At 48.6% G+C, this 27,922-nt stretch overlaps 4 protein-coding genes across 8 annotated transcripts; 2 read left to right on the forward strand and 2 right to left on the reverse strand.

Moving 5' to 3' along the window:
• Positions 1-208: 208 nt before the first annotated feature.
• Positions 209-10,209, forward strand: pfas (phosphoribosylformylglycinamidine synthase). Of its 2 annotated transcripts, none has more exons than XM_003974092.3 (28): positions 209-389; positions 1,746-1,868; positions 1,982-2,117; positions 2,289-2,394; positions 2,532-2,730; positions 3,719-3,824; positions 3,910-4,050; positions 4,169-4,293; positions 4,370-4,498; positions 4,577-4,714; positions 4,847-4,975; positions 5,065-5,138; positions 5,209-5,365; positions 5,717-5,778; positions 5,868-6,029; positions 6,108-6,344; positions 6,416-6,646; positions 6,742-6,922; positions 7,006-7,089; positions 7,335-7,490; positions 7,663-7,782; positions 7,869-8,014; positions 8,084-8,291; positions 8,471-8,562; positions 8,676-8,790; positions 8,875-9,027; positions 9,126-9,266; positions 9,731-10,209. In XM_003974092.3, the coding sequence occupies exons 1-28, from the start codon at positions 224-226 to the stop codon at positions 10,039-10,041; spliced, it is 4,128 nt and encodes a 1,375-aa protein (XP_003974141.2). In that variant the 5' UTR covers positions 209-223; the 3' UTR covers positions 10,042-10,209. The 2 variants fall into 2 exon arrangements, with proteins under 2 accessions (XP_003974141.2, XP_011613032.2); XM_011614730.2 differs by having other exon boundaries at positions 8,474-8,562.
• Positions 10,210-10,282: 73 nt separating this feature from the next.
• Positions 10,283-14,724, reverse strand: LOC101072950 (E3 ubiquitin-protein ligase RNF170). 2 transcript variants are annotated; one of them, XM_011614727.2, is made up of 8 exons: positions 14,382-14,724; positions 13,374-13,437; positions 12,703-12,811; positions 12,218-12,314; positions 11,884-12,013; positions 11,271-11,344; positions 11,088-11,198; positions 10,283-10,998 (listed from the first exon to the last, which is right to left on the reverse strand). In XM_011614727.2, exons 3-8 carry the CDS (start codon positions 12,732-12,734, stop codon positions 10,663-10,665), a joined length of 780 nt encoding a protein of 259 aa, XP_011613029.1. In that variant the 5' UTR covers positions 12,735-12,811; positions 13,374-13,437; positions 14,382-14,724; the 3' UTR covers positions 10,283-10,662. The 2 variants fall into 2 exon arrangements, with proteins under 2 accessions (XP_011613029.1, XP_029684326.1); XM_029828466.1 differs by lacking the exon at positions 13,374-13,437.
• On the forward strand, positions 13,534-24,768 carry hook1 (hook microtubule-tethering protein 1). Of its 2 annotated transcripts, none has more exons than XM_011614728.2 (22): positions 13,534-14,306; positions 15,131-15,216; positions 15,326-15,398; positions 15,614-15,664; positions 15,911-16,043; positions 16,178-16,245; positions 16,315-16,377; positions 16,481-16,564; positions 17,525-17,688; positions 17,763-17,903; positions 18,032-18,233; positions 21,892-22,002; positions 22,091-22,178; positions 22,383-22,449; positions 22,532-22,672; positions 22,762-22,849; positions 22,946-22,977; positions 23,059-23,132; positions 23,249-23,349; positions 23,430-23,531; positions 23,605-23,673; positions 23,750-24,768. In XM_011614728.2, exons 1-22 carry the CDS (start codon positions 14,262-14,264, stop codon positions 23,900-23,902), a joined length of 2,136 nt encoding a protein of 711 aa, XP_011613030.2. In that variant the 5' UTR covers positions 13,534-14,261; the 3' UTR covers positions 23,903-24,768. The 2 variants fall into 2 exon arrangements, with proteins under 2 accessions (XP_011613030.2, XP_011613031.2); XM_011614729.2 differs by having other exon boundaries at positions 14,262-14,306; positions 22,395-22,449.
• A 378-nt stretch (positions 24,769-25,146) lies between these two features.
• Positions 25,147-27,744, reverse strand: LOC101075926 (cytochrome P450 2J2-like). Of its 2 annotated transcripts, none has more exons than XM_003974025.3 (9): positions 27,535-27,744; positions 26,834-26,999; positions 26,598-26,750; positions 26,375-26,535; positions 26,119-26,292; positions 25,906-26,044; positions 25,634-25,821; positions 25,406-25,547; positions 25,147-25,322 (listed from the first exon to the last, which is right to left on the reverse strand). In XM_003974025.3, exons 1-9 carry the CDS (start codon positions 27,727-27,729, stop codon positions 25,147-25,149), a joined length of 1,494 nt encoding a protein of 497 aa, XP_003974074.1. In that variant the 5' UTR covers positions 27,730-27,744. The 2 variants fall into 2 exon arrangements, with proteins under 2 accessions (XP_003974074.1, XP_011613027.1); XM_011614725.2 differs by having other exon boundaries at positions 25,184-25,322; positions 25,444-25,547.
• Positions 27,745-27,922: the final 178 nt, after the last annotated feature.

Raw genomic sequence — 27,922 nt, forward strand, 5'->3', positions numbered from 1 at the left:
TACAGCTGTGTATCTTATTGGAACCATTGCACTTGGATCTGTGGCGTCAAAAAGTAGCATAGTTCCCAAAATCTACAGTAAATACTAAAACATGACTGCGCTGGCCGGAAGCATTGGCACAATAAATCAGACAATTGTAAATTAAACAACTGCCCAGTCCAGTACTGGGGTGTTTTAATGGAAATGGAGGCTCGTTATAGTTTTAGAGGGTTGGGTTGTGCGCATGCGCAGAGCGTCGCCAGGCTCCCATGTGAGTCCGGTGGTCTCATGCTGGTCTGACTCTAACCGCACCAGTTCACCCAGTAAGGACAGAAGTTTCTCCAGCATCACTGCGGAACTGACGGGACACCCAAGGTTTTCTTTTGGAACAACTCCTGAAATTGCTACACGTAAGTTGAATAAACTTCGCTAGCCATCTGCTAACCCGTTAGCATTTAGCATCCGCAAAAGTAACGTTGCAAACTTAAAATTCCCAGTGGAATAAAAGTTACTGTCAGAAAAGATGCATTCTTATTGCTGTGCTTCAGTCACAGCTATATAACAGTGGGTTTTGTTGCAATGCGTGCGTTGCTTCTTTTTAACGTGTTGTGGTCACTATTTCATTATTATATTTCAGGGCTAAAACTTAAAGGCTTGAGTGCAAATGTTGCTTTTGATTTGAGTTAGACTGTACAAATGAATGGAAGTTAAGTTTTACAACTTGATGAAGTTGTAAAACGCACCGTTTTGTGTCTTTAACCCTTTTATTAATCTGTAGATAATCTGAATCTGTAGATATTGATGATTAAGACATCTGAACACTGACCGTCGGGATACTAATCAAGAGTATTTCTAACAGAAGGCTCCTGACCTTGCAGAGAGAGAGAGAGAGAGTGTGTGTGTGTGTGTGTGTGTGTGTGTGTGTGTGTGTGTGTGTGTGTGTGTGAGAGAGAGAGAGAGAGACAGATCTGCTGCCAGCACAAGATCAATAATCTCATTGTCAGAGGCCTCAGTGTGTGTTTGAACTTTGGAGTCAAATCCAGGAATCCTGTTGCATTCAAATGTAGCTGAATTCATACTGATGAATACAATTCATCATACATGTTTTTAATCTGAATATTGAATTGCTTGATATCAAATCCAGAAATGTTTTTAAAGTTGAATAAAACTGTCAACTAAATGCCGCAATAATGCATTTAAGTGCTTTTGAATAAGAATTGGTGACAGCAGATAATTAACAACCTCAATATAATAGTTACTATTATTACTGTCATGATCAGTAGCACAATTGTGTGTTTTTCTTTTGCTGAATAATTCATTTGCACCCTGATGTGGTGCGAGGGTTTAACCAATGAATAAAAAGCCTGCAAAAATGGAGGATAGTCATTAATATAATTCATCCAACTTGACTGATAAGACCTGATAGCATCCCAGAATTATTTAATGTGCACAATGTCACCCTCTCTTCACTGTTTTAAATAGTATGTTGTGATTTGCTGCTGTGTCCTGTGATATGATATAAATCGATCTGATCCGATCAGCTAAAAACCGACCTCGTCGCGTGTCCCTACTCATCACATTTTCAGCCAGTCTTGACCTCTGACCTCTGCCTTATTGACCCATTGCTTCACAGTATGCTCTTATCAAGTCAGGGTTTAATCAATATCATCAATAATGGAACGTGCGGTTTGTCATCTCTGGATGATTATAATAAATCTGTGATCTGTGGGTCTTTACGCTGGATTTATCGTCCGTCTGTCCCTCAGTCATGGCTGTAGTGCGGTTCTACAGCGATGAAGTTGTGGACTGGAGAGCCTTACAGAGGGCAGCCAAGCTCTACCCGCAGCTGTCAGTCACCACTGAGCTGTGCTACAACGTGGAGCTGACAGGTGAGCACGAAGCTCCAGAGGTTTCGAAAGAGGCGGACACGCCACCTGCAGCTCACGACCATCTGTCTGTCCTGCCACGTCGTCTCTCTGTCTGTCCCACTGCCCCCCTGCAGGCTGCAGCAGTCTCAGTGCAGAGCAGAAGGACGTTCTCCTCTGGTTGTTTCGCCCGCCGCTGCAGGAAGAGCCGTTGTCCGAGACGCCGAAGCTGACAGAGGGCAGCGGGGAGAAGCTGGTGGAGATCGGACCCAGGTACCGTTACGCCCAGGCAGTCTGACGACTGGCGCTCCCTCAGCACTTGTCCTGTTTGTCCTGTTGCCTGTGACTTTTATCTAACATATTTGCATACTGGAGCATAATCTATCACGTTACTTGTGTTGTTTTGAACATCACAAAGTAAGTTTTCCTCGTGTCGTTTCTCAGGTTGAACTTCTCCACTGCCTGGTCCACCAACACCGTCTCCATCTGCCAGAGCGCCGGCCTCGCCAACATCACCCGGGTGGAACTGTCTCGCAGGTTTCTGATCAAGGTTTGCACATGCAGGGCGGGGACGAATGTACCCGAGTAGATTTACTCAGGTTCTGTACTGAGGGGGATTTTTTTCCAGCATTGGTTCCCACCTTCTGCTCTTTTCTGATGTGATCTGTCCATTTCTCTCCCTTGCAGCCTAAGAACGGAGAGAGCCTGAAGGACCTCGGCGGTGATGTTAAGGAGCTGATTGAATGCCTGTATGACAGCATGACTGAATGCGTCTATCAGCGCCCCATCACCTCCTTCGCTGTGGAGATGAAACCACAGCCGGTGTTTGAGGTGGACATTCTGGCTGAAGGCCGTGCGGCTCTGGAGAGAGCCAATCATGACCTGGGTGAGTCTGTGACTCTTTCTAAGCTGCCTCCATGCCTCCTTTTCCTTTCCACAGTCTTTTCTCGTGTCCTGATGTGCTGTAACCTTCATCCCTCCTTTCTCTCCTTCCCTACCTCTGCTGGGTTCTGCGGTTCTTGTGAGTACACCGTGTCTGCTGCTCCACATATTCATGCCACATGACACTGTTCATTAGCCGGTTAGAGTCACAGGACAGCAGTGGTGCTGCTGATTATCTTACGCGTTCATGCTTGTGTGCCGTTAGTGTCTGAAGTCATGTGAGAGCACATTTAAAAAAATCCAGAAACGATCTGATGGTTTTTCTCTGACACCGCGACAGAAGCTGCACTCGTGTTTGTGCTCCTAGCTTCATTCGTATTCTGAAGGCGTGGATGAGAATATCTCCGGCATGTACTTTGTAGGCCGTTCATGCTCAGCCGGGGAATTGAAGTGATAAATAAAACAGACCTCTGCATTATTTTCTGCAACATTACAGTATGTTAATTTCCCCCAAGGGCAGATTCTACTTTTGCTTCCCTTAATCCCTTAATGACTTTTATAAATTAAAGTATCTCAAGTTCTTGTAGATTAAACCTTAAAACGATGTGTCTTGTGCAATAAATATGAATGCAGCGATGATGAAGTTAGTTGACGTCATTAACGGTAAAATGAAAGTTCAAATGATGCCAATGGTGTTAAGTAAACAACCGGGTTTTGTACTTGTGCTGCTTTTGAAATGACACTTGTTTGGTGTGTGTGTTCATTCTATATTTGTGGGGCCTTAAATTGGTTACAAAGCTGTCAGGTTTGGTTTTCCTATTAAGGTGTATTCAGTGGTAATTGGCATGAAGACCCCACAGATATAGCTAAGCAAATGTTGGTGTGTCATTTATTGAACTTTGGTAATGTCCGCTGTGTCTCTGAGCATGTGTGTGGCTTTCCCATCCATAGTGTGTGTGGAGATGCCTCATTGTGTGTTGTCCTTCTCACAGGTTTGGCCTTTGACTCCTGGGATTTGGACTACTACACATCGATGTTCCAGAGGATTCAAAGGAACCCCACCAGTGTGGAGTGTTTCGACCTGGCTCAGTCCAATAGGTGAGGTGCATTAGGACTCTGGTTTGTGGCACAGTTGTGTATCCATCTCTGATTGGGTTCGGGTTCTGCCGTTCCCTGTTTGCAGCGAACACAGCCGTCACTGGTTCTTCCGGGGGCGGATGGAGATCGATGGGCAGGAGCAAAAGGAGACTCTCTTCGGTCTCATAATGGACACCCAGAGGCACAGCAACCAGAACAACGTTATCAAGTTCTGCGACAACAGCAGGTGAGGTCAGCGGCAGCCTTTAGCTGAGCGTTTCTGTGCTGCAGTACTCAGAGTGTGTGTGTGTGTGTGCGTGTGTGTGTGTGTGTGTGTGTGTGTGTGTGTCTCTCTCTCTCTCCAGTGCAATCAAAGGAGTAGAGCTGGAGTGTGTTTACCCAGAAGATCCATCCCAAGCCAGCGCTTATAAAACCAGGCGCACGCTGAGACACGTTATCTTCACCGCAGAGACTCACAACTTCCCAACAGGTCAGGACACCAAAAACATTCTTTCCTCGCATGCGTTCTTCTACTCGTATAATCCACTCATCCCAAATGATCGTAGGCGTCGCTCCATTCAGCGGTGCCACCACAGGGACAGGAGGGCGCATCAGAGACGTGCAGAGCGCCGGGCAGGGAGCCCACGTCATTGCTGGCACTGCAGGATACTGCTTTGGCAACCTGCACATACCCGGTCTGCAGGAACAATCCAGGATTCTCTTCTCTGACCTTGTAAACGTATTAATAATCTGTCTGTTCTCCCTGACTCCAGGTTATGTTCTCCCCTGGGAGTCTTCAGGCGAAGGTTGGGAGTATCCGTCCAGCTTCGCACGGCCGCTGCAGGTGGCGATCGAGGCCAGCGATGGAGCCTCCGATTACGGCAACAAGTTTGGAGAGCCTGTTCTGTCAGGTCAGGAAGAATTCGAACGAAAAAAATGCCATTTGCAGTTTCTTCTATTCATTTCATGACATAATTAACTCTCAAAACTTGATTTTTAAATACGTTGCCAGACTAGTGCCGTGCTCTTCCACCCTCCTGCAGGTTTCGCCCGTTCGTTCGGCATGCGGCTGAAGAACGGAGAGCGGCGGGAGTGGATTAAGCCAATCATGTTCAGCGGCGGTCTCGGTTCCATCGAGGACGCTCACATAAAGAAAGAGGAAGCAGAGGCTGGTAACTATCCCGGTTCAGCGGGTTCAAATAAGGAGGCTATATTTACACACATTGATTGGTGACTCATAGCGACTCTCCTCCATCATCAGGAATGGAAGTGGTGAAGATCGGAGGGCCGGTGTACAGAATCGGCGTGGGAGGAGGAGCGGCCTCATCCGTGGAGGTCGGTGCGCCGCCAGAGCCGAAGCCAACAGTCACGTCACCTGGTGGTTAAACTCATTTATGTCTCGCAGGTCCAGGGCGACAACTCCAGCGACAGGGACCTGAACGCCGTGCAGAGGGGAGACGCTGAGATGGAGCAGAAGATGAATCGGGCTCTCAGGGCGTGTTTGGAAAGGAGCGGCGGGAACCCGATCTGCAGCATACACGATCAGGGGGCGGGAGGGAACGGTGGGAATATTTTTTTCTCAATTATTTAAAGCCGAGTTAATGAGTCAGTGGTTGAGATGATGAATCATAGTCAGGTTCTTTATTTAGTCCACCCGCCCACAGATTCCCACACTCACAGTAATGTTCCCACCATCACGGACGCTCGCACGTGGAACTCGGTACATATACTCAAGTACAGGACTGTTGTTGTCCTCTGTTGGAGTCCTTTTTTCTGCAACACTCTTGGCAGCAAACATTTTACTCATGAAAGCTGGATGAATGTGGTCTTAATTAGATGAGTGTTCTTTTGTGTTTGTTTCTGTTGTACAGCATGGTTCAGTTATTTAGACCCTAATCATTGTATATCTTCAGGGAACGTGTTGAAGGAACTCAGCGAACCAGCTGGAGCCATAATCTACTGCAGCCGATTCAAGGTAAACACTGAAGAGGACGTGTTCTGCTCTTTCTCCTTTTATCTTGTTGCACTGTTCTCCACTGTGTGTGTTCTTATTTTGACCTGCAGAAAGGTGACCCCACCCTGAGTGTGCTGGAGCTGTGGGGGGCTGAGTATCAGGAGAGCAACGCCCTGTTGCTCCGCTCATCTGACAGAGGCTTCCTGGAGAGGGTCTGTCGGAGGGAGAAGTGTCCCGTTGACTTTGTGGGAAGCGTCACGGGAGACGGGAAGGCAGGTTTCAGCCAGGCTCACCCGTGCACACCCACTGCACGCGCACTTCAAATCACAGCCGTGTTTTTCTTTGCCCAGATTGTGCTGGTGGATGATGAGGAGGATGGCGCCGGTCTCACAGACAGGGGGCGCTATCCTGTCGACCTGCAGCTGGAATGGGTTTTGGGAAAGATGCCACAGAAGGAGTTTAAAATGGTGCGCTTGGCCCCTAAGCTTCAGTCTTTGGTGTTTCCTGTTGGGCTGAGCGTCAGAGATGCTCTGGATAGAGTTCTACGTTTACCCGCGGTAGCATCCAAACGCTACCTGACAAACAAGGTGCGTGCTCCTCGTTTTTACGTCTTTGCATCTGCAGCACACGTGCGCAGACTCTTTGCCTTCCGTTCCAGGTCGACCGCTCTGTGACCGGATTAGTCGCCCAGCAACAGTGCGTCGGCCCCCTTCACACACCGTTGGCCGACGTGGCTGTCGTTGCTCTGTCGCCCTTCGGCCTGGAGGGAGCGGCCACTTCCATCGGGGAGCAGCCAGTTAAAGGCCTTGTGTGTCCTGCAGCCGGGGCCCGCATGGCCGTCGGAGAGGCTCTGACCAATTTGGTGTTTGCTAGAGTCACAGCTCTGAAGGTGAATGGGTGATGAGTGTGGACGACACACAGATCAGCCCAGGAACTTCATGTTATATGCTGATTTTTGACTAACCTCCACCTCCTGCGCTGAAGGACGTGAAGTGCAGTGGGAACTGGATGTGGGCTGCCAAGCTGCCCGGAGAGGGCGCCTGTCTGTGGGATGCCTGCAAAGCCATGTGTGAGGTCATGGGCCAGTTGGGCGTGGCCATCGATGGCGGCAAGGACTCTCTGAGCATGGCTGCCAGAGTGGGGACGGAGACGGTGAAAGCTCCAGGTACCTTCTCTCTGTGTTTACACGCGTTGGTGTGTTTTTTGTGGATGTTTCTTCAGTTAATGTGGTTTCTGTTCCTGGTTCAGGGGCTCTGGTTATTTCTGCCTACGCTGTCTGTCCTGACATCACAGCCACCGTCACACCGGATCTTGAGGATCCAGATGGCAAAGGTATTGCCCACACACACACAAACACACACACTGCTAAAAATGGGAATTTTAATCCAGGATTTGAATAGTTAAAGAATACAACAATTGACAGAATGCTAAATGTAGCGAGCAGGTTTTCATAGACTTCATTTATAGAATAAATATGTTACTTGCTGGTATTTTCTTTTCTTATGACAGGCAATTAACAGTTGAGTAGAAACCTCAGAGTTGCAGCATTTCCATGGTAACAGTTTCTCTCATTGCAGGTGTGTTGTTGTGGGTCCCTGTAAGTCCAGGGTGTCACCGCCTCGGAGGGTCTGCTGTGGCTCAGTGCTACAGTCAGCTGGGAGACTGCTGCCCTGACATGGACCACCCAGAACTCTTGACCGCCTGTTTTAACACCACACAGTCGCTCGTACAAGGTTAGCGTGCACCCGCAGGGACATTATAAAACTAGCTGGGATTAAAATGTGCAGGGTTGCTCCTTTTTTAAATTGTTTTGCTGTCCTTAAAATTGGGTTGTGAAATTGTTTTATTTGTTCTGGAAGAAAATCTAAGTAAACCTGTAAGACGTTGCCTTTGTTCCTCTATCAGACCGCCTGCTGAGCGCGGGACATGACGTCAGTGACGGAGGCCTTATTTGCTGCCTGCTGGAGATGGCGTTTGCAGGGAATCGCGGGATCGAGGTTGACTTGACCTCTGAGGGCGCTGGAGGTCCGTGAGCTGATTTTCCTTCATGCTTAGGAGGTCGCAGTTGGTTCCTTTTGTGTTTGAAAGCTGTTCCATCTGTGCTTGTGCAGTCATGGAGCTGCTGTTCAGCGAGGAGCTCGGTTTGGTCCTGGAAGTGTCGCAGGTCCATGTTGAAACTGTGCGTCAGAGGTACTGCGACGCAGGAGTCGAGTGCCGTCGCATCGGCAGAACCTGCAACTTTGGGCCCGAGGCTCAGGTAAGACACAGGGCTCAGCGCATGTCTCCAGCACTTTTCAGATCTGTCATTAATATTTTTTGTGTTTAGGTCCGAGTCTGCGTGGATGGAGAGGAAGTGCTGAAAGGCCCGCTGCCGGACCTCAGATCATTATGGGAGGACACCAGTTTCCAACTGGAGCGCCTGCAGGCCAATGAGATGTGTGTTAAACAGGAAGAAGAAGGACTAGGCAAGAGAACCCAGCCCTACTTCAAACTGACCTTTGACCCCTGTGAAATACCTGGGCTCAGCCAATTGGGTAAGACCAAATAGAATCATATTTACTGTTTTCAAAGCTTTAGGATTTAGGATGCTTTAATGTTTCTAGAAATATTATTGCTTGTAACATGGACATTTTGAAACGACTTTTACATGAATTTTCCACAAAATGTTCGCCTCTTTTCACATTTAAGCTGGTTGATGTGTGTCACATCTCAGTAGCAGGGCAGCCTCGTGTCGCTGTGATCAGAGAGGAGGGCAGTAACGGAGACCGTGAGATGTCTGTGTCACTCTACATGGCCGGTTTTGAGGTGACGCTTTCAGATTTGAACATTTTGGTCGATCCTAAGATTTATTGCAGCGATAATACAACACTTTGAACACACAAAAGGGATGTGATTGACTGTGTGTGGTGTGTGTGTAGGTGTGGGATGTCACTATGCAGGATTTGTGCTCTGGTTCTGCAACTCTGGACTCTTTTAAAGCGGTCGTGTTTGTTGGTGGATTCAGCTACGCAGACGTCCTGGGATCAGCTAAAGGCAAACAAGTCTTCATTGTCTCTGTTTTTCAAAATAGTTATAAATAGTTCAAAACCTTTAAACAGCCTTCATCCTTCCTCATAGGCTGGGCCACCAGTGTTACATTTAATCCCCTAGCTAAAGCGGAGTTTGAACGTTTCCGTAGGCGAGACGACACCCTGAGTCTGGGCGTGTGCAATGGCTGCCAGCTGCTGGCACTGCTAGGCTGGGTGGGCGAGGGCGCCGAGGACGGAGCAGGTCATAAAAACTTGACATTATAAAGAAATAAAGAAATAAAAACCACAGGGTAGACAATGAAAAAACTGCTTTCCTGTGTTTTCTGTTTCCTCCCTTAGCTAACGAAGTGGTGCTGACCCATAATAAGTCTGGCAGGTTTGAGTCGCGGTTCGTCAGCGTTGGGATCCAGGAGTCTCCGTCCGTCTGGCTCAAAGGCATGGAGGGCTCCGCTCTGGGAGTCTGGGTGGCACATGGAGAAGGTAGAGTTTACAGGCGCCGTGTCGCATCCTTCACACAGCCTATCACAGTCACGGACGGGTCGGCATGGATGACAGACTGCATCACGATCACCCTGTTGTTCTGCTACAGAACGAGTGTGTTCAGCTGGGATGAGGAGTCATGTAGAATCATACCCCAGTGGAAGGCTGCTGGGAAGAACCCAGTAGATACCGGGGTACCGAACCCTTTGGCGCAACCTGCATTTTACAAGTCTTTTGACATTTGGACTCTTTATTTAATGCAAAGGAAAGCTTTAATGTACTGTTAGTCTGAATGACTCTTAGAGATTGAATCATCATTGAAGACACCAAGGTCACTCTGAAGTATCGGTGCTTGTGTGGCCTCGTGCTGAATCATAAGTCTCAGATCACCGTGTTCTCTCCTGTGGACAGCAGCTGCTTTTAATATTGATTTCCCAATAACCCTTTTTTTTTGTCCTACCCAGGTCTTGTGCAATTCCGGAACTCCCGGGCCGAGGAGCGCATTATTTCCCGTCATCTGGCCCCTCTCCGTTACCTTGACGACCAGGGTCGTCCCACTGAAGAGTACCCCCTGAACCCTAACGGCTCTCCGCGGGGCATAGCTGGGCTCTGCTCCGGGGACGGGAGGCACCTGGCCATGATGCCCCACCCAGAGCGCTGCACCTTGGGCTGGCAATGGGCCTGGGCTCCGAGGGACTTCAGATCTTCTCTGACACCATCACCGTGGTTACGCATGTTTAAAAACGCAGCCGCCTGGTGCCGTGAAACAAAGTGACGGCACCCATACCTGCAACCATGCCTATTGTGGCCCGTGTTGGGTTAAATATGAACTGACACAGTCATTGCCTCATCTTTCAGCTCTTTACTTCCTGGCATAACTAGCTTGTTAATCAATAATGTGTTTACAATACGAATGATGAGTAAAATTGCTACCTTAAGACTACCGTTGTCTCTTCTTACTTGGTTGGAGAAAGTTGCATAAGTCATATAAAATATGCCATCTATTATTAAAAATGTCACTACACAATAATCTTTATTTAACACATAAAAACAAACAAGTATTTACATGTGGGAGATCGCACCGTTACAGTACTGATATCTTTGAATTTGCTGCCTCCCTGGAGTAAAACTGACACTGCCCTGTACAGCGAGGGGAGGGGGATATATTTGCGCCTCGATTAAAATATCAATTTGGAAGATTTAGAATTTTAGGGGGGGAGAGACGAAGTATGACGATCTTCTTTGAGTTACAGAAACTTAGGTCGGTAAACAAAGTCCACAGTCTAAAACGCTCAAATCTCAACGTGTCCTCTTGTCAATACTCTTATATTGACTAATCCAGGCAGTTGCAGCCAGATCAAAGAATCTGAACCGAGGTCCGTGATGAACAGCCTGTCTACACTGAACCCCCCAGCACCCCTCCCGAGCTGGCCTGCCGTCTTCCTCTCTCTGGCGCCATCTCCTGGTTGACGTTGATAACGCACATAAGGAGCAGAATGACCACCACCAGGTCATCCAGAACCCCAAGCAGTCCACAAAGAGAAGGGTCTGTTTCTAGAGGCTTTTCTGTGGAGGTGAGGGGCTCTAGGCACGGGGAGGACATGGACATCATGGCTCCCACACAACACAGGGCCACTCTGAAGACAAACAGCCACACAAGGCCTCCTATGGTGCCTAGTCCTCGCACCAGCAACTGCAGGAGGAGAGGGGCATCCCGCAGGTACTCTATTACCTGGAGAGCATGCACAGAACAAGTAAGGAGAAAGTCAGTTCTAGTTCGACAATAACTTCCTGAGTCATAGTTTATATTTCAGTACTGACCCTTCGGGGGGCTCCTGAATAGCGCTTGTTGTAGTCTGTTATTTCCCCGAGAACCTCCTTCGCCTGGCGGTCTGACCGACTCTCATTAAACAGATTACACATGAAGCTGACCTGGAGAACAGAAATGTTTTTATCTCCGCACGCGTTCTTCTCCACTCTGTTTTCATACGTGCCCGCTCATACCTTCTGTCTGCACATAGGGCAGCTGATGGCGGCCAACCAGGACCCGTGTCTCCAGTAAGCGATCAGACAGGGAGCTGCAGAACCAACACACACAATGAGCATCTGCATTGTAAAGAATATTACACATGACTTGGTTTAATCATCTAATATACCTAATGTACAAACAATCCCAGGTCTACTTATTGTTTCTCCCTCCTTCACAAACAAAACAAGGATAATTAGTCCCGCTAGAAAAGCAGTCGTGTCCCTGAAGGCAAGACGTGCTGACCTGCCTCAGAATGTGACTGATACCGGCAAGAAGCAGGTGATGCAACAGATAAGAGTGTCAGGCTGAGACAATCAGTAACTGAACTCTGAAAATCTTCGACCTCAAAACAAATTTAGGCTTTTATGTCAGCCACGTGAGCTCTTGGAGAACTGTTGTGAGTTCGTGCCAATATTTTGAATCTCGCAGCAGCTGATTTTGCCACTGTTGACCCAGGAATTTTTTAGACTAATTTCTGGACTTCCAAATTCAGTCTTGTATCAAAAACTACAGGAGCCCCCTTTGGTGGAGGTTCCATGGAAGATGTGCCAGCAGAGATGAAAAGGTTTAATTATGTGAAGGCCGTACCACAGAACAAATGTCCACAGTTTGTCTGGACAGGAAAGACGGCTGTCTGCAGGCAGACTGGACAGTCTCGGCCGGTGGGGACACACGGGTGCGTCGATTCTGGATTCACAGAATTTCTGTTCTTTAGTTCCTGAAGAACAGAAGATGGTCACGTGAAGCAGAGGGATGTCCTTGATGAAGCCTCATAACAGTCATAAACATATAAATAATTGCTTATAACTACAGCGAGAGATCAACAGTTTGATAACACCAGTAAATAAGAGAAGTAATACGGGCAGTAATAAACCAGCAACGCCTCATCGGAGAGGTCGACCCCGACTGTGGGAGCTCTCACCTTGTGGCAGCTTGTGTGCGATGATGCTGACTGCTCTGCCGGGCTCGCCACACACCTGGGCAGCCTGGCGCTGGTGTCGGAGGGATGGCGGTCCGGTCTGCAACGTGGCACAGCAGAGTCTCAGAGATTAACAGACACTAAAGAACCGCAGCTGAGAACATGACCAGAGAGCCTCTCTGAGATGGATGAGACAGGAAATGATGTCATAAAATGGGACTTGTTGCCATCCAATGAGATTCGCATCCAGGAAATAGTTTTCTGATTGATTTTTGAATCAGATGAACAGATCAAGTCTTGCTCGGGTCAGAAAAGATCTGATAAGTTTGGTCCTGCTGATTCTAAAACAGTCCACGTGCCACAGGACGTGATCCAAATGAGTATATGTGATGAAAGCACACAATCCTAAAGTGCACACACACACACACACAAACAGCCATCAGACCACCAGTTAACGTAGGAATCGTATGGTAGGAAACAGGGCTCACCTGGACCGTGTGGAGCTGTGGTAGCGATGCATAATGGAGCCAAAGCAGCAGCTGACAGAATGCGACCGTCTCCCACAAGGAAGTTAAAGTGGTGCCTGACATCATCACGCTCCAAAATAAATCAGAGGGCGGCGTTAATGATTAACCAGCCGCAGGCTGGGACGTGGTTTACAGATAATGGAGTGGCGCCAGGGCAGCGGTGGTTTGGGAAAACTCAGAAAACCACATGTAGGACAACAGATTTTTTAAAAGTAAAATTATTTAAATAATTACATGTGAAAAAGCAATCCACTCTATTTAGTACAGTCAGAGGCCAACTATATCAGTCACATGACCTTGCCGCTCATACTGTTTAATTAGGGTAGATCTAATCTTGTAGATCATTTACTCAGTGTTTATTCTGCCAGCAGCTCTTCTTCACATAACTCTGATTAAAAATATATCAATGATATTAAGCTCAAAAGCTTTAAAGAAACTTTAGTTAAGCTTACTCAGCAGGGATCTAAATGGGAAAATTTCACAACCCTTCATTGCTTGTAAAAGTACTCTGCAAATATTTACGCAGGCCCTTCAGATGGGAGGTACAGGGTCAAATGGGGGTTCAGGTCATCTAAAAATAGGAGGTGTGGGTCAGGATGAAAGAGATTAGAAGATAAAAGAGCAACGCTCACCCTTCCACTGTTCAGTCTCCATGTGGTTTAACGACAGTTCGCGGAAGAAAGCATTTCCGTTTAGCTGATTACAGGAAAATGGAAATAAATAGCAAAGTGGGGAGGGCAACGGTTTGGAAAATACACACACACATGCGCACACACTTGAGGAGCTAAATGTGAATGTCTAACAAGGGAGATTATTGTATTCAATAGAACTTTACTGTGACTTTTTATTGAATGTAACTTGACTTACACAGAAACCTATGAACACAGAAACTAGGTTAACACGAGGGTATGCAGGAACACTATAATTATGTGGCCTACTTAGCAACTCCCGGTAAAGACTGTAGAACTGGTTGTGGTGGCTGTGGTTTTTCTCTAAACATTTCAAATATTAAATTACTTGTCATGCACTATATACAGTACATTGTTGGGAACACAAATTAAAACTGCAGCATAACAACGAAAACAAAACTAAACGCTGTCGGCTAAAAATGAATGTTTCTCATGAAATATGACGATAATCAGCCAATTTGTATAAAAAATATTTTGATTTGCCTGCACAATAAAAGCGTAGACAAAAATGATTTATCGTTCTCTGATTGGCTGTAATCTGCATTGCAGACCTGTCAATCACCTAAAATCTCTACGCTGATTGGATACATCGAACAGCTCCGTTGCTCCACCTTAACTAAAGCCTCGAGCAAAGACCTACAACGGGACTGCGCCATTCACGTACAGTTTACGTTTTTTTTGTGACGTATCGCCCGTCAAATCTGGTAATTGTACGTAGTTGTCGTTAGACAGCTCCCTCCTGACAGCAGGTGAGGTCAAATGCGGAGGAAAAGAACGGAAGAGCTTTGCGGCAGGTGGATAATATTTCACTTTTAACATTCAAAAGAACAAATGGACGGTAGTCAGACTGCACTGGCCGACAGTCTTTTAATATGGGTGAGTTTCCTCTGCTTCGAGCGGTGACAGTGCGACGTTTCTATTAAAGGAAGCTGTGAAAGTGGCTTCGCTTACCTGTGTGTAGGTGGAGAACTCCGGCCGGAAAAGAGCCAAGATGATGAAGCCGATACCAACTAAACCTCTTAGTTTGAAAGCAGCGTCGTGCATTCCGCAGAGCTGGTGTATTAGCTGCGGATTTCCAGCCGCTCCTCGGGGGGAGCGAGTCCAGAGTTCGACAGCAGCGAGGCTAATGCATTTAAAGTTAAAAGGCAGAAAACTCCTTCGGTTTGGCCAAACTGCTGACACATCACATATGCTAATCCTGTTAGCCAGGAGCTATTTATGCGTCGTCGCTCCTTATTAGAGCCATCGCCAGGGTTATATAACCGAGTAAAATGATTAATTCATCGCCAGGTAGCATTAATACACCTGCACCCCCCATCCCATCCCATCCCATCCCATCCCATCCCTTCCCTTCCCTTCCCTTCCCTTCCCTTCCCTAGTGATGGATGTGATGGCTGGTGTGGATAAAAAGGCGACATGGTTTGTAATTGGATCCTTTTTGTGGTTGGGCCACTGTGCCTGGGTTAGATTTAAGAGGCTGAATGGAGTTGCATGTAATAAGTAGAGGAAGTGGGGACACAATGAATAACCAGCCATGTGCAGGGTCAGTGGACACCTGGAGGATTTTATTTTGTCCTTTTGATTGACAGCTCGCTCTTATCACAGCATCTCTGTCAACTATTGCATCTACGCTGCCATGCCTCTGTTTAATGGTGAATGGCCAGAATCAGCCTGATGTCCTCTTCACTTTCTTCCTTCAGCTTCAGACCTTCAGCCTTTCTGCACCCTGCAGCTCAGCGGAGGAACTGACCACTGGGGCAGCTATATCACAGGCCCTGCATCAAATGTGAGACCCAGCACGGACGGGGACGTAGACTATCGTGTTGCATGATATCAGTTTTTCTGTCTGGTCAGTCTGTGTTAACCTGTGGTTCCTGTTTCTGTTGGGGCTGCAGAGACCCAGCCTGGTTCAGCGAGAGCTGGCTTAGTCGTATCAAAACAGATGTTGAGGAGAACTGGAGACTGAAGGTACTGAGCTCATTGTTTCTGTCCTATTATTGGATCTGCTTGCCCTTTATTTCACCAGGTAAAATCAGTTAATGAGTGAGTAACAATGAGTGTCTTTCAGTTATGGTGTTTGTGTGTGACTGTGTGTGTGTGTGTGTGTATGTACATACATAAAATATGTGTGTACATTTGTTTTAAAAGAATATATTTTATTGACTTTGTTTAAATTTTGGCAGATGAACAACCTCAAGAAAATCCTTCAGCAAGTGCTTGATTATTATAATGAGGTAGGTTGCATCCGTCTGTTAAAGATTCTGTTTATTTTTTGCATTACTTCTCCTGTATTTGTTGAGTGGCTTAAATGAAAGATAAACAATAGACCCAAGCAGCCAAGTTATGGTGCACGATAGTGCCATTCACATGATGACACCTTGATAAGTTATTGATCTCCATCAGCCATCACAGTAAAACACGTCTGGGACGTTTTGACCAGATTTTAAAAATGAATCTTTTTCCTGGCCTTTGATCATCAGGTTTTAGTTCAGGATATCTCTCACTTGCCCTTGCCAGATGTGGCACTGGTGGCAGAACACGCAGAACCCACGGAGCTCGGGAGGCTGCTGCAGCTTGTATTGGGCTGTGCGGTCAATTGTGAACGGAAACAAGGTCTGTCGCTGCTTTGGCATTATACCCTATGGCTGAGTGTGTGTGCGTTTCCAATTAATGGAAACTAGCGAATTAGGACCTAGATCCTGAAGTGCGTTAAAAGATGTCCTGTCTGTCGCTGATGTTCGTCCTAGAATACATTCAGATCATCATGACTTTAGAGGAGGCGGTGCAGCATGTGGTCATGACAGCCATTCAGGAGGTGAGTCCCCCCTCAACGCTGAGTGAGACAGTCGGGATGTTTTAATGCTCATAGGTTGTTCCTCTCCAGCTCATGAGTAAAGAGAGCGTGGCCCAGTCTGGAGCAGAACCATCAGGAGATTTGGAACACCAGGTAATGAATAGTACTGGACACACTACCAGTCTGTTATAAGACTGTAAGATGCTTAAATCTGCACTAATCATTATGGATTTCTTCATCCTCTCCACACGTTCAGCTGAAAAAGGCCCTCGAGGACCTCGCCGAGCTTCTGGCAGAGAAGGAAGAGTTTTCCCAGCGGTGTCAAGAGCTGGACAGACAGGTGTATTTCATACACACGGATGCAGAAATCTACACTCCTACCTCCACAGCTGTGTGGCAGCAGGCTCCTCCGCCGCCGCTCACACCTCCGTGTCAGCGTGTGCACACACAATGCAGTGATGCGGTATAAACAGGAGTTATGTAATTCACTGTGATGTTTGGACCTATTGTCTGGAGCTGCTGTGGCAGAAAGGCTGTGGAATCACAGTCTGGGACCTGCTGTGCCCACCAGCCAGTGGCTCACCCATAGAAACGGGGCCTCGATGAAAACTGTGCAGGCTAACTTTAGCTCAAGGTACTGATCACCTGCTCACCTGGACTCTTGACAGATTTGATTTATTCTGTTGCCAGTCATCTGTTGCTGAAGGGAGGTAAGTCCCATGGTTGACCCTCTGACGGTACTAAACCCATCTAAACCAGCTGCTCCAGGGTTTGCGCTAACTCGGCTAACAGACGGCTCATACGGGATCCCGTTCAATGTAATTTGTGCGGTGTGTCTTAGCTTTTGTTTCATCTCAGGAAAGATCTGTCTGTTTTATCTGCAGCCTTCTTGTTTATTCTATCAATTATTTTATAATTGAAGACAACCAAACAATTGTCTTGTTTCTGAGGTTTTAATGGTTTGCTCTCCCAGCTTTTAAAAACCTCAGTAGTTTTATTGTTTGCGCCTGTCAGTGAAAGGACGGACTGATGTTGAATAACTAACAGTGTATTAACATGGTGGCTCAGACTGTGGCTGTGCTTTGCTTTCAGCATGTATTAACTCCACTGTCCGTTTTAACAGCCAGGGGAGGACACAGCACATTTTTAATGCTCTGATGTTTGCTAACTTGCATGAGCTACTTGACTTTGACTTCTCCCCGTTGAGTTTTTTTAAAAAAAAGTGATTATTTGGTTGGTGGATTAGACTGTCTCAGTTTGATCAAATAAAGTCCATGCTGACGTTGCTGCACCTGGACAGGTGGCCCTTCTTCATGAGGAACGGAACAGCTTATTAGCGGAGAATGACGTCTTAACTGATCGGGCCAATCAGCTGGACACATTCGAAGACCCGAGCACGCCGTCCGGCAGAAAACACAGCCACCTCCAGCAACAGGTAGAGTCGTTGCAGGAGGAGACCTTCAGGTTTGTCACTGGTGGACGTTCAGTGTCATGACCTTTCGAAAGCCAGAATGATTTTGTGAATTTGCCTGCTTTAGGCTGGAGGCTGCCAAGGATGACTACCGGATCCACTGTGAGGATTTGGAGAAGCAGCTGATAGAGGTTCAGCACCGGAATGACGAGCTGACCAGCCTGGCTGAAGAATCCCGAGCTCTCAAAGACGAACTGGACGTCTTGAGGTTTGTGATTTGAGGGTTTTGAGGGATATATTGTTGCAGATTTTCTTTTATGACATCATCGACGTTGATGCTGCATGTGTACGGTTCCCTGGGTGCGGTTGTCTTCATGTTGGGTTGATGTTCTGTAGGAACTGCTCGGATCAGGTGGTGATGCTGGAGGCTTCCGTGGAAACCTACAAGCGTAAATTGGAGAATTTGGGTGATCTGAAAAGACAGATGAGGCTCCTGGAAGAAAATAACATGACCTACATGCAAAACACAGTCGGCCTGGAGGAAGAACTGCGCAAAGCCAACGCGGCTCGTGCGCAGCTCGAGACGTACAAGCGACAGGTGAGCCACACGCAGAGCAGAGTTAGAAAGCTGGGCCGCACCCCTGACAGGTGACTGAAACAAACAGGAAATTCAGGAAAACACCAGTATCTTCTCATTCCCCGAGTGAGCCACCTGTATGTTGCCTGTTTATGTTTAAACATCCCCTCCCTGGGCTGCCACCTTATCGTGGTGGAGGGGTTTGCGTGTCCCAATGATCCTAGGAGCTCCGTTGTCTGGGGCTATATGCCCCTGGTAGGGCCACCCATGGCAAACAGGTCCTAGGTGAGGGACCAGACAAAGCGTAGCCCAGGACCCCCTAATGATGCTGAACAACTTTGGTGCCAAGTTTCCCTTGCCCGGATGCGGGTCACCGGGGCCCCCTCCTGGAGCCAGGCCTGGGGGTGGGGCACGTTGGCGAGCGCCTGGTGGCCGGACCTCTGCCCATGGAGTCTGGCCGGGCGCAGCCCGAAGAGGCAACATGGGACCCCCTTCCCGTGGGCTCACCACCTGCAGGAGGGGCCAAGGGGGTCGGGTGCATTGTGTTTTGGGTAGCAGCCGGAGGCAGGGACCTTGGCGGTCTGATTCCCGGCTGCACAAACTGGCTCTAGGGACATGGAGTGTCACCTCTCTGGTGGGAAAGGAGCCTGAGTTGGTGCGCGAGGTTGAGAAGTTCCGACTAGATATAGTTGGCCTCACCTCGACGCACGGCAAGGGCTCTGGAACCAGTCTTCTTGAGAGGGGTTGGACTCTCTACCACTCTGGAGTTGCCGATGGTGAGAGGCGACGAGCAGGGGTGGCAATTCTGGTTGCTCCCCAGCTCAGTGCCTGTGTATTGGAGTTTACCCCGGTGGATGAGAGGGTAGCCTCCCTTCGCCTTCGGGTGGGGGGACGGATCCTGACTGTTGTTTGTGCCTATGGTCCAAACAGCAGTTCAGCGTATCCACCCTTTTTGGAGTCCTTAGAGGGAGTGCTGGAGAGTGCTCCTTCTGGGGGCTCCCTCGTCCTCCTGGGTGACTTCAATGCTCACGTTGGCAATGACAGTGTGACCTGGAGAGACCTGTGATTGGGAAGAACGGCCCCCCTGATCTGAACCCGAGTGGTGTTTTGTTATTGGACTTCTGTGCTCGTCTCAGATTGTCCATAACGAACACCTTGTTCAGACATAAAGGCGTCCACATGTGCACTTGGCACCAGGACGCCTTAGGCCGCAGATCGATGATCGACTTTGTGGTTGTGTCATCGGATTTGTGGCCGCATGTTCTGGACACTCGGGTGAAGAGAGGGGCGGAGCTGTCAACTGATCACCACCTGGTGGTGAGTTGGCTCCGATGGTGGGGAAGGATGCCGGACAGACCTGGCAGGCCCAAACGTGTTGTGAGGGTCTGCTGGGAACGCCTGGCAGAGTCCCCTGTCAGAAGGAGCTTCAACTCACGCCTCCGGGAGAGCTTTGACCATGTCCCGGGGGAGGCGGGGGACATTGAGTCCGAGTGGACCGTGTTCCGTGCCTCCATTGTTGAGGCAGCTGACCGGTGCTGTGGCCGCAAGGTGATTGGTGCCTGTCGTGGCGGCAATGCCCGAACCCGCTGGTGGACACCAGCGGTGAGGGATGCCGTCAAGCTGAAGAAGGAGTCGTATCGGGCCTTACTGGCCTGTGGGACTCCTGAGGCAGCAGATGGGTACCGGCGTGCCAAGCGGAGTGCAGCTACGGCGGTTGCCGAGGCAAAGACTCGGGCATGGGAAGAGTTCGGTGAGGCCATGGAGAACGACTTTCGGACGGCCTCGAAAAGGTTCTGGACCACCATCCGGCGTCTGAGGAGGGGGAAGCAGTGCACTGTCAACGCTGTGTATAGTGGTGATGGTGTGCTGCTGACCTCAACTCGGGATGTTGTGGATCGGTGGAAGGAATACTTCGAGGACCTCCTCAATCCCACCAACACGCCTTCCAGTGAGGAAGTAGGGCCTGGGGACCTGGAGATGGGCTCTCGTATCTCCGGGGCTGAAGTTGCCGAGGTAGTTAAAAAACTCCTCGGTGGCAAGGCCCCGGGGGTGGATGAGATCTGCCCAGAGTCCCTTAAGGCTCTGGATGTTGTAGGGCTGTCGTGGTTGACTCGACTCTGCAACATCGCATGGACATGGGGAGCGGTGCCGCTGGATTGGCAGACCGGGGTGGTAGTCCCTCTTTTTAAGAAGGGGGACCGGAGGGTGTGTTCCAACTATAGGGGGATCACACTCCTCAGCCTCCCTGGTAAGGTCTATTCAGGGGTACTGGAGAGGAGGGTCCGCCGGATAGTCGAACCTCGGATTCAGGAGGAGCAATGTGGTTTTCGTCCTGGCCGTGGAACAGTGGACCAGCTCTACACCCTCCGCAGGGTCTTCGAGGGTGCATGGGAGTTTGCCCAACCAGTCCACATGTGTTTTGTGGACTTGGAGAAGGCATTCGACCTTGTCCCTCGGGGGGTCCTGTGGGGGGTCCTCCGAGAGTATGGGGTGTCGGGCCCGCTGATACGGGCTGTCCGCTCCCTGTACGATCGGTGCCAGAGTTTGGTCCGAATTGCTGGCAGTAAGTCGAACTCGTTTCCGGTGAGGGTTGGCCTCCGCCAGGGCTGCCCTTTGTCACCGATTCTGTTCATAATTTTTATGGACAGAATTTCTAGGTGCAGTCATGGTGTTGAGGGGATCCGGTTTGGTGACCTCAGGATCGCGTCTCTGCTTTTTGCGGATGATGTGGTCCTGTTGGCTTCATCGGCCCGTGACCTCCAACTATCACTGGATCGGTTCGCCGCCGCATGTGAAGCGGCTGGGATGAGAATCAGCACCTCCAAATCCGAGGCCATGGTTCTCCACCGGAAAAAGGTGGAGTGCCTTCTCCGGGTAAAGGAGGAGATCCTGCCCCAAGTGGAGGAGTTTAAGTACCTCGGGGTCTTGTTCACGAGTGAGGGAAGAATGGAGCGGGAGATCGACAGGCGGATCGGTGCGGCGTCCACAGTAATGCGGACTCTGCACCGGTCCGTTGTGGTGAAGAGAGAGCTGAGCCGAAAGGCGAAGCTCTCGATTTACCGGTCGATCTTCGTTCCTACCCTCACCTATGGTCATGAGCTTTGGGTAATGACCGAAAGAACAAGATCACGGGTACAAGCGGCTGAAATGAGCTTCCTCCGTAGGGTGGCTGGGCTCTCCCTTAGAGATAGGGTGAGAAGCTCTGCCATCCGGGAGGAGCTCGGAGTAGAGCCTCTGCTCCTCCGCGTTGAGAGGAGCCAGATGGGGTGGCTTGGGCATCTAGTCAGGATGCCCCCTGGACGCCTCCCTGGTGAGGTGTTCAGGGCATGTCCCTCCGGTAGGAGACCCCCGGGGAGACCCAGGACACGTTGGAGAGACTATGTCTCTCGGCTGGCCTGGGAACGCCTGGGGATCCCTCCGGATGAGCTGGAGGAGGTAGCTGGGGAGAGGGAAGTCTGGGCTTCTCTCCTTAGGCTGCTGCCCCCGCGACCCGACCCGGATAAGCGGTAGAGAATGGATGGATGGATGTTTAAACATGGTCTTCGCTAATTACAGTTTGTAGCCAGACCATGCAAATAGTTTAATCCGTACTGTTAGAAGCATTTGAATATAAATGGAGACATTCACTTTGAACAGGCAGCAATAATGAAGATTGTAAATTTTGGATTCTGTCTGTCAGGTCCAAGAGCTGCACAAGAAGATGACGGAGGAGACGAGGCGGGCCGATAACCTGGCCTTTGAGATGAAGAAACTGGAGGAAAAGCACGAGACTGTGTTGAAGGAGAAAGAGGTGTGGGAGCATTTGAGGCGTTGAAAGCAGGAACTTTGATTTTCTTACGGCTGTGATGATCATGCGTCATCAAATATTTCTCTTTTAGAGGATCATCATGGAGAGGGAATCTCTGAAAGAGATCAATGAGGAGCTGAGATGCTCTCAGGCTCAGCAGCACCAGCTCTCACAAGCAGGTACCTCACGGAATAATCAATTCCAGTTTTAGAGTAAGGAATAAAATAAAAACAACAATTATAATGCAACCAAAACAGTGCCCCTTGATAGAGATGGATTTCTAACAAATAATAATAAAATAATGTCATGCAGACAGTAAAGACCTAACTTTTGTACATTTCTCTTGAATTGTTCTGCTTTAACACTCTTTTTTATTTCTACTGGGATGCTTAAAGCGAGCAGTCCCAGCCACGATAACCTGGCAGCAGAGTTAATACCCATCGAGTACAGGTGACTCACGCTGTTGCTGATTGTTCCTCTCCTGAAGTCTGTGTGGACGCTGATTTTTATTTTATTTTGTGGGATTGATCAGAGAGAAGTTCCTCAGGCTCCAGCATGAGAACAAGATGCTCAGAGTGCAGCAAGAGGAGTGTGAGAGGGAGAAGATCGCCGCTCTAGAGGCCCAGCTGGAGGAAGCACACAAGGCCCAGAGTGAACTGGACACTGAGAACAGGTCAGACCGGCTCGTCTGTGGTCCTTACATTTCAGGATGTCCTCATTATCGTTTCTGACAAAGCATTGTTTTGGATCTCTTTGCTGTAGACTGAAACAAGAACGAGTCGGTGAGCTACAGAGGCAGGTTGAGGACCTGCAGAAGGCTTTGCAGAGTCAGGCCGTTAAGCCTGATGAGGTGAGTGAGTAACCATAACTGATGCAAACAGTCCCTTTTATTAAAATATATTAAAGTCGTTTGAAAATGTAATTTTGGCTTGATTTTTCCCTCCAGTCAAACCTGAAGAAGAAACTTGACGCACATAAGTATAAATTATGGGCTTGTAGTTCTTAAAGCAATACCCGTGTTCTCCAGTAGAGGGAGCTCAACAGCGTTTGTGCCTGCAGGTTTCAGCTGAACGAAGCCCAGGATGAAATCATGAAGAAGAAAGAGCTGCTGGAGGACCTTCAACACGACTCATGTATGTTTGTTGTTGCCACAAGTGCTGCGGTCAAATAACGTTATCTGATATTTATATAACAACTCATCAGCACGCTGGAGCACAGCATGACAGAGGTGACTCTTGTTCTCCTGCAGCCTTGAAGGTGGACGAGCTGATGGCTGCTCTGAAGAAGAAAGATGATGACATGCGGGCCATGGAGGAGAGGTACAAAATGTACCTGGAGAAAGCTCGAAATGTGAGTGAGGCTTGTCTCGAGACGATTGCCAGTATTGATGACCGTAGAGTAACTCTGGGCTCCTTTATTCCTTCTCGTAGGTGATCCGAGCTCTCGACCCTAAACTAAATCCAGCTACTGCAGAGATTCAGGCTTTGAAGAACCAGCTGGGAGAACGGGAAAAACAAAATGCCACCCTGGAAGTGAGTTTGAATTATCTTGCCTTGTTTATTTTTCACTCGTGAACACAAACCTGAGTCGCGTGTGACTCCGCAGCGTCAGTGTGAGCAGGCCAGAGTGAGAGAATACGAGGAGAAGATGATCGTCACGGCCTGGTACAACAAGGTACCCTGGGATCAACTGTTCTTCCTCTTTGTCCTCAGAGACCTTGTCTCACCGTCTTTGCTGTCTACACCCTCAGAGTCTGAACTTCCAGAAGCTGGCGATGGAATCCCGTCTGGGTGGCTGCCCCCCGGCCGGGCCCACCCAGTCCTTCCTGTCCCAGCAACGTCAAGTCGCTAATACACCCCGCCGGGGGCTTTCTGTCAACACGTCAGCCACTACCTCCCAGTAGTTGTCCCAGCCTGATTCCCTGCTTCACCCTCCTTCACCTTTTCCCCACCGGAGAGCTCTTAAGTGACCTTAAACCCATTTGCTCCAGGTGACTAATGAAGAGTCTTTTATCTGTTTGAGCTCAACCCAGCTGTACTCCTACTGTGATGTGAGCCAACCCCCCCCCCCCATCACTTCACTGGATGGACAGCAGCTACATCCAGTCAAGGTGGGGTGTAATTAAACCAGGAATGAAACTGAATTATCTTCTGAATTGTGCCCTGAAGCAATCTTGAAAAGATCATTTCTTAATTTGGTGCTGGCACCAGCTGCTCTTTCCTGGTCGGTAAACTGGGAGGAACCCATTGCGCAAAGCTGTGAGAATGCTTTAAACAATTAGCAGAATCAATATTTGAGGTGCTGCGGTGACAAATCCTACACAAGCGATTCAGGACCAGCATGTGATCACTTCTCCTGCGGTTACTCCGCGGCGGCAGCACGCTCAGACATCAGGCCTTTCTAGTCACTCTCAGTCACGCCTAGAAAGTTGATCCAGATTTCAATCACAGTCGAACACCAGCATCTGACCTGAATAATTGATGGCTCGCACTATCTGCAAATTGTAACTTTAGATTTTGCTGTTAGTGATGCTTTTACAGGTAATTGTACTTTTTCTGAGCAGGTTTAGTGTCTATAAGCTCCTCATAAAGAGCAGCTGAGCTGTATTTTCCAAACTTGTGCGGATTGATCTGCATAATCTCTGTAGAATCAGCCTATGATTGTTGGGTGAGGAACACTAAGAATCATCATTAATTTAAAAAAAAAAAATCTATGAACAATTTTAAATCATTTGGTTTTGTTGTTAATAAATCACTTTTTTTCTGTAAAGATTGGTGTAAAGGGTGTTTTATATCGTGTTGATCACAGGATCGCTGTTTCCATTCAGTCAGGCGTGGAGGTCAGCGGTGGCCCCGGCAAACTTTCAAGAATCCTCCTCCGGACGCGGCGCTCCAGGTTTTGGCCTGACTGGCTCAGTCCTTGCCGATTGTTGCATTAGGAAGCAGTCAGTATAGACGATGCTCGTGGGCAGGCAGAAACTCTCCCCACTGTTGCATCCCTGACCTCAACAATACCTTCATGACCAGAGAGCTTCTGCTCACTATGGTTCTCTCACCAAAAACCAGCCAGTCATTGTCAACTTTCCCTGATTTATTTCTTATCTTGGCTATCAAAGCGGTTGCGTACAGTAGGTGCGGTTAGGGGAGGTTAGCGGACTTGGGCATAGATCTTAAAGGGGTACGGCGTGCGAGTGGCCCCGGTGATGCCTTCGGTGCTCAGCTCAACTCTGTCCAGGGTGGAGAAATGAAACCTCTGACACAAACTGACGAAGAAGAGGAGCAGCTCCATTCTCGCCAGGCCTTCACCCAGACACGCACGCCTCCCTGCGAACACACGCCACATCTCTTTACTGCCTGTCTTCCTTCACACACCCTTTTCTAGTGGCTTACAGGTTATTCCCAGGTACCTGCAGAGAAAGGCAAAAACGCCTCCCTCCTCACAAACTTTCCTTCAGCATCCAGGAAGTGTTCAGGGTTAAAGGTGTCTGGAGTCTCCCATTCGTTCTTATCGAACAGCACAGAGGTCAGGTTGGGCATCACAGAGGTCCCCTGAACACGGCACAGAAACTCCTGATCATATTTCTGACTGCTAACGTGTTGGACACAGACCTACACGAGCTTCAAAATAAATGTACCTTTGGCAACAAGTAACCACCCAGGGTCGTGTCCTTGGTGGTCATCCGGAGTCCATTCAGAGGAACGATGTTCCCCATCCTCTGGATCTCGTGGATGACAGCATCCGTGTAGGGCAGGTTGGGTCTGTCCGCCATAGTGGGCTGGCGGGTCCGTCCGATGGTCCGGTCTATCTCGACCTGGACTTTCTCTGCGTGGTAAAAAGTCATTTTTACCATCATTTTTCAGTGAATTTTATTTTGCTGCGATGGATGGTGCATGTTTGTGCACCCACCCTGGATGTGGGGGTTCCTGATGAGGTAGATGAGCCCCCACTGCAGGGTCTTGGAGGTGGTTTCGCTGCCAGCCAGGAACAGATCCAGACAACACAGAACCAGGTTCCTCTCCTCAAATCCCAGCTGGTTGTTTCCGTTCTGAGGGAGACAAAAACAACCCGGTTTCAATCTTTCCTGTTGGAATATCGGGCTCGTGACTTTTTACTACGCACTCCCTCCTCGATGAGAAAGGCGTCGATGTAATCTCGTGGGTTGCTGGGGTCCAAATCCGATTTATGCCTCTGGATCTCTCTCCAAATAAATCCCTGCAGAGATGAGGAGCTGCTGAAGATGCCGTTGTGAGGCCCCGGCAGGTGTTTCATCAGCGCTGGGAACGAATCGTACAGCTGTTTGAGGAACACGGGACCAGTCAATGATGTCCTGGACATTTTTCTGAGTGTAGAACATTAAACAGCCTTAATGTCTTACAAGAGCCCATATGGAGCCTTCCAGGTAGGCCATCTCTGTCAGGTGGTGCAGCATCCTCTGGAACATGTGGTCAGTGTAGTCGAAGCGCCTCCCAAACACTATCTGGCAGATGATGTTGGCCACGGCGTTGTTCAACAGGGGCACGGGGTCAAACGGCTCCCCTGGACAGAAACCGTCAGAGAGCAACTCAGGCGTGTGTTTATGCTCACGCGTCTACACCGACCTTTCTGCCTCTCCATGGCCTCCTGCAGGTGACGGCTCTCTTCGCAGATGCTCAGCTCCATGGAGCCGTTGGCCAGGCCGAAAGAGCGCAAGGTGGCCATGGCGAAGCGGCGCTGCTTCCTCCAAACGTGGCCGTTGCTGAAGAACAGACCAGCTGAGACAGGGAGAAACTGTCAGACGTGATCAGGCGTGGGGAGTAGACCAAAGGGCGCCATGCTGCGCCTTCAGCTGCTTCACCAGAGTTTCCTGAGTATATCCTGGTCGCCATCGGGCTGTACGGCCGGTCCACAAAGCTGTCCGCCTGCGTCACGATGGCCTCCTTCACCATCTTCCATCCCGACACAAACACTGTTTTGTGTCTCCCCAGACGAATGCAGAAAACGCTCCCGTAAACATCAGCCAGCTGCGGACGCAGGAGCAGGAAACAAGAGCGCTGTTGTCGAGCATGTGACTCTGAAAGGACGCTTGGAATATTTCTCTGCTACCACAGCAACTTTTTGTGTTTTATCTTCAATTATACACAGAATAGAATAGAGTAAAATAGAATAGAATAGAATAGAATAGAATAGAATAGAATAGAATAGAATTTTATTTGAACATGAAATAAAAGAAGGAAACAAAACCAACAACAATGAACATAAGACAACAACTCAAAGTAAAACAACAAAAAAAGACCGAAAGAAAAGCATAAGAACATTAACACCTTTTAACATTCCAAAGGAGCATGAAGAAGATAGAGTTTTGACACTTTCTGCACAACGTTATATGTACTATAATATAGTATAAACTCGTAATGTGTATGTATATGTGTGTATATATATATATATATGATAATGTCCTATATATTTTCTTCTTTCTATTCCTGCTTGCATTGAACTAATAAATTATTAATGGACTCCTAAAGACTTTAATATGTGTCGGTAACTCGATCATCTTACCTTTGTTAAATAAAGATGAGGCTGTTTAGCTTCAATATTGAAGATGTTTCCCAGCAGAGGGAGGGCCGGCGGTCCAGGTGGAAAGTTAGGCGGATCCTTCTGGCGCAAACTATACATTATTATCAGAAGAACGATCAAAACGGGGAGCAGAAACCCCGTCAGACGTAGCCACAAAACCAGGTCCCACAGCCACATTGTGAGGCAGAGGAATGGACTGGTCAGCATGACTGGTTCCATCATCACTATCTAGTCAGAGGGGCTGGTCCTCCGCTGACTCACCACATCTGTAAACGCAGACACATGTGAGAGCGGAACAACCGAGGCTTTATTTACACCCAAACAGTGAAAAAAGAGGTAAAGTTCTGTCTTTTTGAATACTCATCTGGGA

This window comes from Takifugu rubripes, chromosome 20 (assembly GCF_901000725.2).
Source record: "Takifugu rubripes chromosome 20, fTakRub1.2, whole genome shotgun sequence".
NCBI lineage: Eukaryota > Metazoa > Chordata > Actinopteri > Tetraodontiformes > Tetraodontidae > Takifugu > Takifugu rubripes.